This window comes from Euprymna scolopes, chromosome 31 (genome assembly GCF_053919585.1).
Source record: "Euprymna scolopes isolate OS-2025 chromosome 31, ASM5391958v1, whole genome shotgun sequence".
NCBI classification, from domain to species: Eukaryota; Metazoa; Mollusca; class Cephalopoda; order Sepiida; family Sepiolidae; genus Euprymna; species Euprymna scolopes.
In genome coordinates, this window is record NC_136512.1 from 65,519,552 (window position 1) to 65,538,600 (window position 19,049).

The 19,049-nt window shown below is 33.4% G+C and overlaps 1 protein-coding gene across 1 annotated transcript in view; it reads left to right on the forward strand.

Annotated features, from left to right (window-relative positions):
- The window catches only part of LOC145255767 (EF-hand domain-containing protein D2-like), a 135,188-nt gene that overhangs the window by 94,313 nt on the left and 21,826 nt on the right, over positions 1–19,049 (forward strand). Inside the window, exon 2 of the mRNA XM_080114429.1 lies at positions 7,971–8,118. Within this exon, the coding sequence (XP_079970555.1) occupies positions 7,971–8,118 (148 nt within the window). The remainder of the gene's footprint in view (positions 1–7,970; positions 8,119–19,049) is intronic.

Below are 19,049 nucleotides of genomic sequence, written 5' to 3' on the forward strand. Positions count from 1 at the left end.
TGGCTTCCTGGAGTTGTGAGTTGTTTTGTAGACTAAAGTAACCATGAAGCGAGCTAGTGACGAACCAAGCACTTCGACAGGTAAGAGCGAGACCGAGGAGTTTCATGGTGCAACAAGTGTTGGATAAAGTGACAAACTCTGATTCAGAGGGGAAAATGAATTTGATCCGGAGTATGTTCCTGGATCGAGTAACGCTAGTGATGAATATATCGATGAAGGAGAACGTGATAATTCTGATGATGCAAGTGTGTCTAGATCAAAGTTCGAAGAAGGGGGCGTGTCACTCAACACGGGGAGATTCTGGTGCGGTTGATGAGGGATGGAGTCGCAATTTTGTAGCTCTAGATGTGGATTACATAATTTTGCCCAGGAGGCCAGGCACATGGGTAAATTAGGTTCAGTAGCTCAGGTCTGGTAGAGTTAATATTTCGGTAATTTTTATACAAATTTCTTTGTCTTTTAAATAAAGAAGACTAGAAAGAAAATTTTAAAAACATATTTAGCAAGAGTCGGATGGGGGGGGGCGAAAGCGGAGAGAGTAGTCACTTACCTCCTCTTTCTATGAACACTTGTGGGTCGGTATATATTTTTAGCTAGCTATATTATTTTCATTTAAATGATCTTTGTTAAAAATATATATATATATATATATATATATAGGTTTGAGATGTTCAAAAGTCGGGACTAATGAAAACAAGGTTATTAGATAGTGCTTAATAACAAGAGCAAAATATTTTTTTAAATTATTATTTGAGGGTAAACAGTTACATATGGTCGCTACGAATAGCCATCTGTTTCAGTCAATGAGACTTCCTCAGGCAACCCGGAACCTTTTGTGTAGCATTGATGGGTTCCGGATCGCCTGACTGAAACAGATGGCTATTTGTAGCGACCATATATAACTATTTACCCTCAAATAATAAAAAAAAAAAAATATGTGCGTGTGTTCGAGGAAGGTTTTCATAATTTATCCTAACGGACAAATGTGTGACAGTTAATGTAAAACATAAAAGAATAAGATATCAACAATGAAAAAAAGGACATACATGGGACTGTGGATAATAACTAAGGTTTACTTAATTTTGTAATTAAAGTATATTTAAAACTTATTAATATTAGTGTATTATGATTACTGGACGACTTTCATCCTCACTTTATGTTGACTGACTGTTAAGCAATGAGATACAAATTGTTTTTCATAAGAGTTACCACTTACCTCGAGTGGCCTTTGGACCTTGATAAGTGATAATTGAGTGTGCGATGGTCACTAGGATAACAGCATATTAATAGTTAGTGGTGGAAATAGGCAAAAATGGATTATTTAGCCGAAGGGGACAATAAGAACTTGTTTACATTGGACTTGAAGATAATCATATTGTAGTCAGTTGGAAAGCAGGTCAGCAGAACAGTTCCACAGGTGGACAGTTCTAGGAAAGAAGCTTTGTTCATAGAATTTGAATTTAGATTTAGGCGCAGGTAAAGAGTGAGTTTTCTGGCTCATTAGTTTTGATCTGTAATATATTTGGCTTAGCCTGTCTGCCCATTTCACTTTCTCATGGAAACTATTGGACCAATCTGGTTGTAATTTTGTATGAATCTTTGTTATAAGTTGCAGCGAACTAAGTATAATGGTATCCGTTTGCTGCACAGCTAGAAATTAAAAGATTAATGGTTGAATATGTTTAAATCTGTTAATCTTTTTGCCATCAAGTACTAATTAGGCACAAAGCATTCATTCTACATCAACGGGCTATAACTTTTTAATGGACTAAAAAAGTCTAGTATACAGGTTTTGTATTTTTATGATTCAACATTTAAAACTTGTGGGTTAAACAAAAAGTCTTTATTGAAGGTTTTTTTTTTTTCTTTTTTCTTCATTGTCGTATGACCTGAATCTCGTTAATATTTCCATTATCATTAACCTTGAAAATTTCGGTCATTGTATTTTTTGCTGTGTACAGCCTTTTTCCTTTTTTTCATTAATCTTCAGAATTTATTTCTAAATTTTGTGCTAAATCTGAAACGTGCTGATGAATCATAATTGATAGAAATTAAATATGGATTTTTGATGACTTTGATTTTTTATTTATTTACCATTTGAAGTCACCACTTATGAAGGCCCAAAGCACACTCGAGGATAAGGGTTAATGAATGTAAGGTGGTAGTATAGTAATCGTTAATGGTGTATATTGGGTAGAATTTGACTAGTTATGGGGACGGCTCGACAAGAACTTGTCTATATTGGATTTGAAGGTTATGTTGTATTTAACCGGAAGTTAGGCCAGCGGAGCAGTGTTCCACAGGTGGGCAATTCTGGGAAAGAAGCTTTGTTCATGGAATCTGCATTTAGATTTAAGCACATATAGAGAGTGGGGGAAATTGTATATAGTGGTTGTAGCTAGTCAAGTGTCTTTTTCCTTAGAAACGAAGCAATGAAATCTCTCTAATCTATAAATATAAAAGCGAAAATGTATGTATGTTCGTTCGCTTTTCCTCGATGTCCACGAAAGGCTTCTTTCAAACAAGCACTTGCTCGCTTCACAACTTTTTAAAACTTTTTATATCATCTATAAATTGTAATATCTACGAATTATCCACGGAGCTCGCCTCTCTATTTAATTTTATTGACTGTTAAACGTTAATTATTCCACATTTCCCGCATCGGCACGCGTTACATTCGGGTTTTCGGTATAAAAAAAGCGAACCTCGACTCTAATCACAGGCTCAGAGCCAGTTTGGTCAATGTCGACTTCGTCATATCAGACTGTAGCTTTCATTGCGAGACGAGGGAGCGGGCTTTTAAAAACAAACAAACCCATTTATTCAAAACTGTCCTGCACAAAATAACTGCTGAATACCTATCGCCGTCACGTCAATGAAAAACGCGCACCTGGTTTTTTTTTTTAACACTTTACTATTTTCCAACTGCGCGTTGTGAAGGCTTCGTTTTTTTTTTTTCACGGGCACCTGTTTTTTTTTTTCACATTCCGGGGTTTTTTTCACATACCCCGAAAAACACCCGGGCAACGCCGGGTACCCCTCGCTAGTATTATATAAAAAGAACTTTGTGTGTGCATGCGGATTTGTTCCTTATGAATAGAGATATTGGTTGAACAATGGCGAAATCCAAAATGGCAGTCAAAATAAGAATAGCAATCCAAGTACATGCTTGTTTTTATTTTGTTGGAACCCCAAATTGTTTTTATTTCTAATTGTTATAGAAAACGATTGTTTGTCTAAACAAACAAAACAAAACAAAACAAAAAACAATACTTGTCAACATAAAATGAGGAAGAGAAATACGTTCAATTCTTATGGAATCTGTCATTTGTTGATAAACGAAACGAAATGATTGGTTTAATTCCTTCAGTTGAACTGAAATTGTTTGGGAAATGACACTGTCATTTGACACTAATCTGATGATTATAGTATGAGCAGGTCAGCCAAGCAAGTATTGTTCACAAAAGGGTAGTGAGATACAACTCAAACACTTAACTCAGATTCCTGAAATTTTAAACGATCTTGACTCTTGACTGACTCCAGCTCTGACCTAAGAAATCCTTTTGCACCAGTAATACTACTCTATAATTAGCTATATACACACACACACATATATATATATATATATATATATATATATATATATATATATATATAAACTAATTACTATTATTTCATGTATCGGACCTGACGGAATGGTTAATTGTAGGTATAAACCGCTTCATACTCCCCAAAAAATTCCAGCAAAAACCCAAGGCAGCTGTGGTTCTTTCCAGAATGTGCTGCTGCCATTGCGCACAGAAATTACTTTTCCATAGCTTCCAACATAAAAGATGTACTGAATTAAAGCTGCCTTTAGGGCTGCCAGCAACCATTGTAAAAGAGTAATAAAGAATGTGAGAGTTGTATGCCCAGTCTGTCAAGTCCAAAGTAGCTGGCCAGCGGTTTGGTTCTCACCAAATTTGGTAAATAACAAGCAGGATCCTGAATAGAAGTGAGTGCTCTATCCCAACCATCATCAATGGATCTGAGGTAATCTTGTCAGCATCAGACAAAGCCAAACTCTTTGCCAAAAACTTTGCAGCATATTCTACTCTGTGATCAGTAACCTAGTGGGGATGCCTTTTTCTTTTCCTGCAACCTCTTTCCCACAGAAGAGACGTTGCGAGTCTCTCTGCTTTATCATTATTTTAATAGCAAGTGCTCGTCTGAGTTCTAATCTATGGTTCCCCTGGCCTGACTTTCACTGAAAACATTCGTCTAGCTGAAACCACTATCAATTTCTCCAACTCTTTATCTGTACCTAAACGTAAATTCTCTAAACAAAGCTTCTTTCTTAGAACTACACGCCTGTAGAACTCTGTTCCATTTTCCTGCTTTCCAACTGACTACAACATGGCCGTTTTTAAGTCCAACATGAACAAGTTATTGATGAGCTATCCCCTTAAGTAATTCAATTTACCAAATTTCTGCTACTAATGATTACATTTTCCCATTGACTATTATACACTCATTAACTCTTATCCTTGAGTGGCCTCCGGGCTTTGATAAGTGGTGACTCTTTTGTAAAGAAAAATTTAAAAAATTACATAAACTGTTATAGTTCTATTTTCAGTGTTTACTTCAATGCTCAATACATGAGTAGAGCTAGGTAGTAAGTTATAAATATATATATATGGCAATTAAGCTAGACAATAGCCTGATGAATCCCCACAAGGATGAAACACTAAAAATTCTGCTTAGCTTCATTACCATATATATTTTTGTAACTTATATGTATTATATTCCTGGTCCATTTTTCCTCAGAAGCTGCTGGGCTGATCTAACTGAAATTTTGCATAGACCAATCTCTCTTGTCTGTCTACATTTCCCTACGCAATAACTCTGTCAATTTTCAATCTACAGATCCGAAATTTTATATACAATGTACTGATCTTTGGGAAAATATTTAATCGGTTTTCGGCCAGAAATTTGGCTGTTAAGGGGTCAAAGTTCAACGATTTGACCTTTGAGAACTCTCCTCCGCCAATTTTGGGCATAAACACTTGAAATTTTAAATATTGGTTATATATAATTATAGACTTTTTTCATTTACATTTCTCTCATGTATCTTATATGTATACTTTCTATGTAAGGACAGACTAAACTAATGAATTTCTATCCAGTCACGTGTGAAATAATGAGAAAATTTTATTATATACAGGAGAGGTGTGTGCATTTCAAACTTAGTCAGAAACTACACAAGACACAACCACAGACCTTTCTGCATGTGCACATTTTATTTTTCATTCTCAATCTATCCAAGGTCGTCAGGAAGGGAGAGTGGTTTTTGTGTATGTGTGGATCTTCAACTAAAATGCACTTTCTTAGCCGTCAGGCTAAGATCAAAATGTATCTCTATTAGAGAAAAAATATTTCTTGACTGGGATGAGGGGAAGTAGAAGTAGAGAAGTTTTGAAAGAAAGATGTTATACACAGGTTTTAACTTTACTATTTTGTTGCTCATGTTCCCGGATAACGCAGAGTAGCCATGCCGTTTGAAATTCCAGCGTTTGACATATAAAATTCCTAAGTTCTAATTTTTGATACGCTAAGTCTTTCTATATAAATCCTTCCTATAAAATAGTTTTAGTACTTCACTGTCCATTGCAAATAGAATGCGTAAGCACAAATAAAATTGCCAAGTAACATCCTAATTCAAAGGAAAGCCTTTTTATCCTAAACGCCATCAGCGATGTATTTGTCTGTAATAATGGCCACTCAAACACGTTTGTTTTTTTTTTGCATAGTGCACTTACAATAATATACACGCACAGAAGAGAGAACTTGAATGCCTACTGGAGAGAACTTGAATGCCTACTAGACACTATCCTCGAATGTCTAAGGTCACTACAGGGGTTAGTCAGAATAATGTGGTATGAGAATACTTCACCCTGCAAGTAAATACTAAATATTCAATATATATGTATATGAGTAAGATGATTGATAATTTGTAATCTATAAATATAAAAGCGAAAATGTATGTATGTTCGCTTTTTGTGTATGTCTGTAAAAGGTTTTTTTCCGAGAAGCGGTCGGTCAGCTCACAACTTAAAACTTTTTATATCAAATATAAATCATAATATCTAAGAGTTAACAACGGAGGTCGCCTGTCTATTTAATTTGCTCGACTTTGAAAAGATAAATATTCAACATTTTTCGCTCTCCGCTTGTGGATTAGGCTTTTTCGTATAATAAAAGCGACACTAATTCTGGCGGTATTTTTCCGGTAAATAACGATCGCTGGAAATGTCCGAAAGCAACCAGATTTGATCAATGTGGAAATTTTCCTTATATCAGGTAATTGCTATTCAATTTGGACAATCCCCTTGTTATGGGGAGCTGCCCCCCCCCCCAATATCCTGGAAGATAAAAATAAAAAAAGCGTTCCTGCAGTAAATAAAATACTCTCCCGCAGTCAAAGTTGACCTCATTAAGTCATTAAAACGTGCACCTGCCAATTCTAAATAGTTTAATAAATTCAGATGTGTTTTCGTTAGTATTTCGCGGTTAACGTCGTATTTTTTTTTTTTTTTTTTTTTTTTTTCTTTTCTTCCACACTTTAATTTCCAGCTTCGCCTCAAGGGTTCGGTTTCGATCCTCATACTTACCTACCAGAACTTTTTTATTTTACACTCCCCCCCCCCCTTCACACAAACACCCGGGTGTTTTGATTTACCCAAAACCACACACCTCCAAACACCCGGGCAACGCTGGGTACCCCCTGCTAGTTAAAATTAAAAATCGGTTTCGCAAGGAAGAACAAACAAAATCAATAAATTGTACGATCGTTTTGGAAACAATGTTTTTATTGAGATAAACAAAACTAAATAAAATTATTGTCCAAGACTTATTGTTTATCTCAATAAAAACATTGTTTCCAAAACGATCGTACAATTTATTGATTTTGTTTGTTCTTCCTTGCGAAACCGATTTTTAATTTTAATTACAAATTATCAATCATCTTACTCAATATTAAAATAGCTCTAGGATATATATGCCTATCGAGCTTATTATATATCTACATTACCACGAGCACTGTTTTCTTTTATTTTAATTGTATTAATGAATTTATTAATACATTAAAATATACTCTGCTCTTTAGACTGCTCTAATGCACTTAAAAAAAAAAATATATATATATATATATATATATATATATATATATATATATATATATATATAATTAAATATTTGCTGCCCATATAAGATCTCCTCAGTATGGCTAACCCATACTGGCTTTTGTAAGAAATGCTGCACTTTCAAGTGATGTTACCTCGAGTAACAGTACAAAACTGAATACTCCACCAGACTAGATGAATTCTTGTCCTGGGATCCAGTATGACCAGGAGAACCCCGGGATACGGTGACCCTAGGATATAGTGTCCCTAGAATAGTTTATTTATTTTTTATTTTTTATTTATTTTTTTTTTTAGGTTACGATGCAATGTTTTTCTGTTTTACTTATGTTATTTGATTATATACGTCTGTATTATATACTGTACTGTATTTTCTTACTAATTTTTAATACCGAATCCCGGGGTTCTACTGTGCCAATGTAAGCCAAGTAGCAAGATTTTACAATGACCAGAACTATAGTTATTATCAAAACTGCCTTTTCATCTTTTTTCATGACCTAAAACTTTGATCGAGAAAATTAAGTTGGATTATGATCGATATTCTTAGAAAGTTTGATCATTAGTCAAGCAATGTGGATACTAGGCTGTACATGAACAAACGGTGACAAACCTCCTTGGCACAGGAAGTGAATAACACAAAAGATTGGTTGAAATGGTGTGGACAAAAAAAAATGTTAATGAGGAAGATAGTCTTAATGAATGCTCATATAACATCTTGTAGAAGTTACTTTGTATTTTGTAACAAAAATATTTGGAATTCTTTTTATTTTTTTTTTATTTTTATTTTTTCAGATATGATATTGGTCATGACAATTTTATTGATTTTGAAGAATTGAAGCACATGATGGAAAAGCTTGGTGCACCTCAAACGCATTTGGCACTAAAAGAGATGATCAAAGAAGTTGATGAGGACCAGGATAACAAAATCAATTTCAGAGAAGTAAGTTGTTAAAAGAAAAAAAAATCAGTTGGGATGGATGAGCTAGAACTCAAATAACTGGCTTAGTTTTGACCAGAATAAGTTTTTTTTTTTTTTTTTTATGAAGAACATGGACAAGGAAAAAAATGCTAGTCAGAATCAAATATAGATTTGTCATGCGAATAAGTTTTTTTTTAAAGAAACAGAATTTTTTTTTTGTTTTATAAAGAACATGGTGCAAGAAGTAAAAAAAAAAAAAAAAAAAAATGCTAGTCAGAATTAAATAGATTTGTCATGCACAATGCTATTAAGGTCTTAAAATAGAGAATCCAACCGTTTATATTTGTATTTGGTTGGTACAAAAATTTAGGCCGGTTTCTAGAAAGGACATTTTAAACTGTTGTAATTTATTTTATTATGCATATTGTTATTATTTAAACCTATCACCATGATTTATTTATTTATTTATTTTATTTTTTATTTTTTTTTTTTTGGTCAGATTATTAAAGCATCATTCATCTTTTTCTGTAATATTCTTATCCATGTTGGTCTGAAAATGATCTTTAGTCAACAGGAAGGAGGGAATCTATCATGATAATGCTTGTTCTCACACAGTGCTCCTGACCAAAGATCTGGAACAATTTTGTTGGGAAATCTTGCCCCATCTCCCATACTCTCTTAACCTACCTGCCTCACATTATCACTTATTTCAAAAACTACAAAACCATTTAAATAGACTTGGGATAGCATTACAAAAGGAGACTGAATGTGAGTTAGATTCATATTTCCCATCTAAATCGAAAGAATTTTACAAGCGAGACATTTATTTGCTCATTGACAGACGGAATTAGGGAGAGCAAAGCTTGTTATTGCCATGAATAAAGATTTTTAAAAACGGTTATTTTATTTTCAAGATGAAATTTTAAATTTCAATGTCAAAAAGTTATTTTTCTTTGTTTTTATCCAACTTATTACTTTTTCCCCTTGGAAAAGAAAAAAAAAAAAAACTGAATTTGGCAAGAGACGTTTTTTTTGTATTTTTTTACTTTTGCTAAGGCATTTTTTTTTTTTTTTTTTCAATTTTGACCCTTTAGTAACTATTTTTACTGGCTAAAAACCAAATTGCATTTGTTCCATAGGTCCAAATTCTCAAGTTTTAAGTCTGTAGACCAAAAATTCAGAGGAGTTTAGTAGACCGCCCCCCCACACACACACACACGGTCACTTATATAAAATATAAGATCTTGTGCTAGAACGTTTTTATCCTAAATTCTGCACAATTCTGCACAATGTAGAAAATATGCATAAATAGAACCAAGTATAATAGTTAAATGAAACCAATCTTCCAATAAGAAACCATAAAAATGAATAATTAAAGTTCGTTTTTTAAAGAATATGCAAATTAGTTAACCTCTTAGTTGCTTGCATATCGATGACTAAGTATAAGAAGTTTGTTTTTAATAGTTTTTAAATAGAAAAAGTAGGCTTTTAATATCAATGCAAGTGCAATGAAAAACTCAATTTTATATAGATAAAAGATGACACTGGAAATGGTTGAACCTCCTCCCCTGTTGAAATCTGGCTCAGTAAACCTCCAAAGAATGAATAATTTTAGATATTATTAATCCAAGGCAACGCCGATAAAGAATGTACCAAATTTGTTGATGTTTGTTTTGTAGTTTTTTAGCTGAACACGCACACGAGTAACTGCCCTTTAAATATTAGATAACCATATGTGTGCGTCAATGTTTGCTTATGTGTTATAGAAAATTAAGTTAAAACGTTCAAACACAGGTTACATTTTTCAAAGAATCTAAAGATGCTCTTAAAAAAAAATTTTTTTATTATTCTTACATTCGAATTCGCTAGGAGAAAATAATTAAACTATAAGAATGTAAAGAAATTATATTAATATTTTTTTTTTTTTTTTTTTTTTTTTTTTAGACGATTTTCTTTTAAATAAGAGATGTATGTGTCAACATTTAATCACTAAACTCTAAAACTACTCATCACATAACACTGAAATTAACAGGAAATAGTAATCCTGCACCAAGGATGGTTTATAACTAGTAAAATCATTGTTTGGATGGATGAATAATACATACTGAAATGTCAGTAAGTGGAAATGCAAAATGTTTGTTTCAACTTGCCGATATTACTTTTGTACATGCGCAAATTCATTCATAGCTTGAAGTGGTTTCGCTCAAATGGAAGGGAGTGTAGCTGGAGCGCTAAGCATTTTGATTTTGATTCTAGCTAATTGACCCAAGTAACTTTTTTGTTTTTTAACTTTTAAAATTAGTACTAATATATACCGGATGCCAAATGTTCCACAGCTGAGAGATCTTTTAAAGATTCTGACTCTTCCTTTAAGGGCAATTTTTTTTTAATCTCTTGCACTTGGTTCATCGGGTATATTTGCCAGATAATTTTTGAAATTCTTTTTTCGCAAGTCCAGTTGCTCCTATAAGAACTGGAATGATAGCGATCTTAAGATTCCAGGTTCTTGTCATGTCGTACATAAGACCTTGGTATTTCGTTATCTTTTTCCTTTAGCTCTGTTTAACCAAGCATCATTGCGGACACTAACTTCTACTAAGGTTGCTTCTTTCTTCTTGTCCAAATCACTAAGTCAGGTTTAACAGCTCCATTTTCTAGATACATAGCTGTAGGAATTGCATAGTCATAGTGGATGGTGTATGACTTATTCCCAACTGTTCTTTCTGGTAAACATGTTCCAAGGATTTGCTGCTGCATTCAATATTAAACTTCTTATAGATCGTTCAATGTAGATATTTACACACGCCATAATGTTGCATCGTATATAGTAGCCATCCCCCAGTAGAACCTTACAGTTGGATGCCAGGTGGCTCACACTCTCTATTTCTGTGTGGCAGAACCTGCACTTATACAAGTGTGTGTAGTTAAATAAATATATTTTCATACTTAACCAATTTACTTATCATTTTCTTAAGATACAACAAAGCAAGGCCTGAATTCCATAAGTGTACTCTTGCTATCTCTCATGCATATATATATATATATATATATATATATATATATATAAGCTAGTAACAATAGCTGCAAAGAGGTCAAAATTGGGGGGGGGATTTGGCGGGCATAAATCTGCTCAATTTGCTCTTTTACACATGCACAAATATACATTTATACATTAAAGTCGGTTCATTTTTTTTTTTTTTTACTATTTCTTATCCGTCGGATGATAGCTCAAACAATAACAAATAAGGCTGGAGCGCTGTGTTTTGGTTTTGATTCTAGCTAATAGCTCCCAAGTCTTTTTTTTCTATTTCTTTTTTTCATTTTTGAAATCACAACTATATATGGAGTACAATGTAATAATCAATAGAAAATTGGCTGTATAATAATAAATACAAAATCTGCATAAATGAAAATATATTTAAGTGTATTTTACAACCAGGGAAACGTCTGGTAACATGCTAGTAATCATCCAAAGACAGCTATTTCGTCTTATCACTACTCTTTAGTGTAGCTAGATCTAGCAAGTTTGTGTGTGTGTACATTATATAAATAAGTGTGCATATATGAATACACTTATTTATTTATATAATATAGTCTTCCAACGATTGATAAAAAATATAAAATTAATTTTTTTTTTTATATAGTTTTAAAGGTTAAAAAAACTTCCAAGACTATAAAAATGAAACTGTGTGTGTGTGTGCGCGCGCGCATTCCTTACACAATAACTCTATCAATTTTCGGCCTACTGACTCAAGATTTGACATAAGGAGTATTGAGATTTGGGAAAATCTTTTTGGTCGGTTTTCGGCCAGAAATTTAGCTCTTAAGGGTTCAAAATTCAACGATTTGACCTTTGAGAACTCTACCAAACTTCTCTGCCAATTTTAGGTTTAAACATTTGAAATTTTAGATATAGGTTCTTTGGACATAGATCTAACTTTATAATTTGATTTGAGCCCAAAACAATAAATGCTAAGGGGTCAAAATTGGGGTCAAAGTATAAAAATAATTGACCTATGCGGTCTCTTCCAAATTACTCAGCCAATTTTTGGTCTAAATATTAGAAATTTTGCATGAAGTGTATTCAGACTCAGAGCAAGCTTTTTAATCGATTTTTGGCCGAAAATTTGGCTGCCAAGGGGTCAAAGTTCAAAAGATTTTACATTTGCGGTCTCTAGCAAACTATTAAGCCAATTTTGGGTATAAATATTTGAAATTTTACATAAAGGGTACTCAGACATGCAGCAAGCTATTTAATCAGTTTTTGGGCGAAAGTTTCGTTGCCTAGAGGTCAAAGTGGAAATAGTTGACCTTTGCAGACTCTACCAAACTCCTCCGCCAATTTTGGGTCTAAACACTTGAAATTTTAGATGTAGGTTACTTGGACATGGGTCAAACATTTTAATTTGATTTGTTAAGGGGTCAAAGTTTTAAAAAATTTTACCTCTGCAGTCTCTAACTTTTTTCTATAGTAGTTAAATCTATTATCTAGAAAGGCATAACTGTAGATATGCATACGTTTTGATATATACATACGCACATAAAGTTATGAACAGTACATAGGGCCCGAGCAAAGCCGGGCTGAACTGCCAGAATATTATAAAAAGGAACTTTGTGTGCAAGTTTGTTCCCTATATAACCCTAACGCCCTCTGTTGTCCGGAGCATGGCTGCATCCGTCGCTATCCTGGTTCACGGGAGCATACTTGTGATGTACTCTTGGCCGTGTTTTACATTCTTACTTGTCTAGTGGTTGACCCCCTCAAGGGTGATCAGTCTCTCACTGGTCACTGGAAAATATCTCTCTGCTGCTCAGGGCACACGGAATGTGCATGACCCTAAGTCCGTGTGGCAACATTGTCGATTTCGGTTGTCACTCTTGCTTTGTGCTGGATCCAGTCTATCTCTTTGATCATCTGAAATAAACTGCATCTTCATTCAGGCCGGCAATCGAGAAACGAAGAAAAACTCTGGTTCATTTTCGTAAAAACCAAGCAAAATAATTATTTAGAAATCATTTTAATCTTGTTTAAAGTCGAGTTCTTTGATCCGAGCTTCGTGATGCAGGTTGCATAACTGAAGTTCATCTAGTTAATTTCCCAGCTAAGAACAAAAGCTTTTCAACTTAGCTGTTATGAGGGTTTCACCCCCCCCCCCAGGCGGGGCAAGAGCAATATAGACGCCTTGATGCCAGCTAGCAAAAAGACCCTAATTCTAAAAAGCCAATCGTTTTTATAAAACTGGCCTCTTCCCCCTCTGTCATATTGAAGATTACTTTTTCTTTCTTTTTTTACCTCCTCTGAACCTCTTTTTTTCTCTATCCCATTATTTTATATTCTTTTCATTTTCTCTTTTCTTGTTGATCTCTTCCTTCTCTTTCGTGACCATATCTCTCCCTAAGTTCAATTTTATTTATTTATCTGTCCAACTAACTTATCACTGGCTTGGTGGTAAATACAACAGGTGGACCCAAATAACAACATCTCCCAGACACCAAAGCAGATATTTTGAACCCAAGTCATTGTTTCCATAATATTTGAATTGTTCTTTCTAAACTCAACCAGAAAACGATCCTGTATTGTTTTTCTGACAAATTCAAGAATCTCATTATCTTTTTTTATTTATTTATTTATTTATTTTTTTTTTTTCAATGAAATATTTTATTTCTTATGGACATTTTTTTTTCCTCTTCTTATCGCTACATAAGTACAAAATGGAAATTAAAACCGCTTAAAGAACAATTACTATCTACTATCCTCCTCCCCTCCTGATAAAGTCCCAGGGACAATTTTCTTTTTTTCTTGATCAAATATCACCCCCCCTCTCCTACCTTCTCTTCCTCTATTTGAAAAGCAAGACCATCTGGTATTGCCAGGGATTTTGCTACACCTATGGACTCTAAAATGATTGGGTCGATTTTTATGAACATTTGCACGAATGCACTTTATGTATCTGATAGTGTTCTTTAGCTAGGTTTTGTATTGGAAATAATCCGATCAAAGAACAGGCGTTTTTGACCAAAGTTAACGTCTTACACAGCCTAATATCACAAGTGCATTTAAAGTTTTATTACCACGCAACAGTAGGTTTTTCCAGATTAATGTTTGTTTAAAGCACAGTTTCACCATGATACTTGACTTTTTCATTTTAAACTTTGATTCGATCTATTATATATATAAAATAATTTTATAAAATCAACAGCTGGTTGAATGTAGACTGCAATGTATTGTGGACTAAGTCACTGCAAGAACGCATGTGAAGCTTCCTCCCAGTGCACCACGATTAGAGCAGGTAATCAATCGATTTGATTGGAAAATGGGCGATTTCACCGATTTAGAGGACAATAAAAAATATGAAACCTTCATTGATCATCATTCAATCCCAGGCAACGTCGGATCTCCCTACTAGTAATCTATAAATATAAAAGCGAAAATGTATGTATGTGTGTGTGTTCGCTTTTTCTGTGTCTACAAAAGGATGTTTTCAGAGAAGCCGTCGCTCGCTTCACAACTTTTTAAAACTTTTTATATCACATATAAATCGTAATATCTCAGAGTTAACAACGAAGCTCGCTTGTCTATTTAATTTGCTCGACTTTGGGAAGATAAATATTCAACATTTGTCGCTTGCCGCATGTGGGTTAGTCTTTTTCCTATAACATCTTGGGAAGCGTTCCCGCAGTAAATGAAATATTATCCCGCAGTCAAACTTGAACTCATTAAAACGGGCACCTGCCAAATCCAAGTAATTAAATAAATTCAAAAGTGTTTCCGTTAGCAGCTCACGGTGGGGCAGTCGTTAACGTCCCACGTTTTTTTTTTTTTTTTCACACTTTAATTTACAACTTTGCCTCAAGGGTTCGGGTTCGATCCTCATACTTACCTACCAAAACATTTTTTTTTTTTTTAACTCCCCCACCCCCGAAGTTTCCACACACACCTCCAAACAACCGGGCAACGCCGGGTACTCCTCGCTAGTCTATTATATAAATTTCACCTGTCTGCTTAAAACTTTCGACAGAGGGGATGGATTTTCACAAGATTGGTATCGTTTTGAAACTCGACCTTTCGGACTACAAATATCGAAAAATTTGCTAAAAAACATTAATTCCTTCAATCTCAACTGAGCACTTTTCTACAAGGAGGGGTCGCTTTTTCCACCGATATTTTTGAAAGTCATCCCCTTTTTTCGATTGACTAGCCTTCATCACTTCCAGTTTGGTGATAGATGTAACGGCAAAGACGTCGCGTTTCTTTTTCTATATTTTTTTTTTCACATTCTTTTCTTCCTTCCCGGTACGGGTTCGAACCTGCCTGTCTATCACTTTTTTTTTTTTTTTTCTCAACACACACCTCGAAACACCCGGGCAAAGCTGGGCACCCAGGCTAGTCTAAGTCACTGTTTCTTAGAACTTTTTATATACTCCCTAGATTATAATGTCTGATTTATGAAACAAGGTTGTCTGTATTTTTTATTATGTTACAAAATTCGTGCTATGATGTCATTTTCTCTACTACTACTAAAACCAACGTTTAATTTCACCCTTACTCCCTACTCTACATAGCATCATGGTAAGTCATTAGGCTATTCACCTCAAGGCTTCAGGTTTGAGCCTACCTCCCTTTAAAAACTTTTTTACACATGGGCAACGCCCGGCACCCCTGCTGTTTGTTTATGTCCACGAAGGCTTTTTTCATCAGTTCTTGGTTACATTCCAGGAGAAGTTTTCTTATACTTCCCAGATCGTAATATCTCGGATTCGCAAACAGATAGTCTTTTTTTTTTTTTATCGTTTTAAAAAATTCCCTCATTTTGAGTGTTTGTCTTTTTCATATAAATAAGGCAAAACTAATTGAACGAAAATGCTGGTGCCTGGCTTTCGGGTCTGGTAGTATCGATTCTATAATTGGTCCATGTAGGGGAAATCCTTCATACTGAGACAATTACTATTTATTTGGATATTGCCAGAGTGCCCTCTTTTTTGGGGGAGTTGCTTTTCCCGCACATTAAAAACTATCTTTGTGGGAGGTTTAAAAGCAATGCCATTTCTGCAAGTCATCTTTATGATTGACTACGTTAAATTTGAATATTTTACACTTCTGGTCACGTCATGGAGTAAGGGTAAGACGTCAGATTTTTCTTTCCATTTCTTTTCCGCCTTTGCGTTGTGGGTTCCAGCGTGCCTACCACTTTTTTTTTTTTTTTTTCTATTTAACACACCTCCAAGCACTCGGGCAACGCCAGGCACCCCTGCTAGTATAATATATATATATATATATATATATATATATATATATATATATATATATATATATATATATATATATATATATATATGAGAAAGAGAAATACCTACAATCTTTTAAAATATGTATATGAATCTGCAAATAAAACTTTTAGATAGACTCAAAATGTTTTTTAAACAAAATTAATGTTTTACTATTATTTCTTGTAAAGCAAACTTTGAAGTCTATTTTTATAAAAACATTTGGTGATAATTTTTACTTTTTTATATCTCACTAAAAAAAGAATGTCTGAAATAAACAAGGTTTAATTTACAGGTTTTTTTTTTGTTGGTTTTTTTCTAAGATAAGGATTATCCTTACTGAATATCCTTATCTAACAAGGAGGCTTCGGTACTTTGTAGTAAGATGTGACCTAAAATAGTAGTTTTTGTATTCCAGAAAGATTAAAATAGTAGTTGCTTTTTCATGGTAACTAGATATACGTAAAATGAGAAGGGGCGTAACTGAAGGTAGAAAATTTCAGTGTCAAATTTTTTTATTTTTTTTTTTTTTTTTTTTTCTTTTTCGATCTTATCATTTTCCTCTTGAAAAAATGTTAAACTTTGAGAAAAAACTTTTCTTTTTTTTTTACATAGGACTTAGGTCATATCCTTGAAAACATATTGCAAGTCAAATATTAGAAAACCAAAGAATCTTGTGAAATATTTCAATAAATGATTAAAATAGTTTTTTGTTTTTATAATTTTTATTTTGAGATTTTCAGTGTAATTCACCTTTTTTAAAGAAGACTGTTGGTTTTAGTTTTTTTTTTTTTTTGGGGGGGGGGTCCCATTTTTCGGGTGGTATTAACTAGTGATGGGACGATTCCAATATTTTTCCCAATTCTGATACAATTACCGATTCTGTACTAAATTCCCATAAAAAAAATAAAGAAAAATAACTAAAAAAAAAAATTAAAAAAAGTCTTTAAAAAAGGTGTATTACACAGAAAGTCTCAGAAAAAAATTGATAAAACATTTCCTAACATTTTTTGTTTTCTAATATTTAAAAAAATTTTGCTGACATTTTTTTTTTTTCCCCCCTAGCATTTACCACCACAGAAAGATATTCTACAAGGTCAGAAAGTGAAGATTATGAGTGTACAATAGGAAGTATGCACTAGCCCATGAAAAAATATCTGCGCAGCTTGTTCGCATTCTCTGGTGATTAGCAATAATCTACCCCCCTTCTCGAAGTGCCTTTGTGGGTGAACCGCCTAGAACTACATAGAACTATACAGTAGCCCAATACAAAGAAGGCCACATAGCTTCAAAATGGTCCAGACTCTATCAGACTGATTATCAAGGACATATCCTTTGGTACGAACAAAGCAAAACAAAGGAGAGTAGAAAGTGGACATTGTATTTACTTTCAGCAGCCTCAAAACTCTTGCTCCCCTTATTTTGTCCTTTTAGTCCTCACATTTTATGAGCGATGTTTCTGACAAAGAGGGAGAAATTGCTGTTTTTTTTTGTTTGTTTGTTTTTTTTTTTTGTTGGAATCTATCCATTTCTTATTGGCTAGTTTTTAACCTTGAAGTATTTTTTTTTTTTGTAGCACTTTAAATCAAGTGGCTTCATGCCTTGTCTGGAGAGATTTCCATAAAAGAAAAAGTGTATGATAATAGCAAAATACTTTTTAAAATTTTATTTCTTGAATTTTTTTTTTATATTTTATTTATTTATTTTTTTTTTTTGTATCTACCCAGGTAGAAATGTTATACTTAGTCGACCAGGCATACTATTTATGTATATAATCAGATTTTTTTAAATAAAATTTTGTCACAATAGTTACAAAAGATTAAAGATAATCGATTTGTAATGACAGGATTAAGTTTGACGAGGAAGTAAGTTACTAAAGGTATAAAATTTAAATGTTGGAGAGTAGTTTTCTTTATTATCCTTTTTTTTTTTTTATCTAAATTATCATTTTTCTATTCAAAAAAGAAAAGCTAAATTTGGCCTTTTTTTTTTGACAAAAATGTTTGCTGATAACAAAAAAACTTAATTTTTAAATTAATATTTTTTGTTTCTGGATTTTAAAAATGAAGATTGATTATTTGTATTTTGATTCTTCAGACTGCTGTTCTCATCTTGGGTGTTATTATTACAACGTTTCAATTGACGTAACTTCCCACCTCCTTTAGTTATATCTTGTTGAACTCGGAGGAAATGGTGGGGGGGGGGGTCTATCCCTGTGGATTAAATAAGTAGTTACGTTCTAACTACTGTGCAGATTCCAGAGTTCAATAAGATACACCAGAAGATCGAAGGTTACATCGACAGAGACGTTATGCAAATAACAGTGAAGATAAAAACAGTAGTCCAAAAAGTACAAATAATCAATATTCCTCTAGAAAAAAAGGGGGAGCACTTCATTAATTAGACGATATTTTGTAGTTAAAAAAAATATTTTGGAGTTAAAAAAAAAAAAAATGGTTTCAACTGATTTTTTTTTTTTTTTTTTTGTCCATTCTAATAAGTTACAATGGTAGCTTTCAAATTATACAGTCGGAATTTCCTGAATATTACTGAATTATTAAAAAGAACAACTTTAACCATGTTAACAGGTGAAAATTGCCATCTTGTTTAAATCGAAACGGAAAATTACCTCCCTTTTGAACTCTCCTGTGTCTTCGATCGTTTTCATCAAATTCTATTTTTTTTAT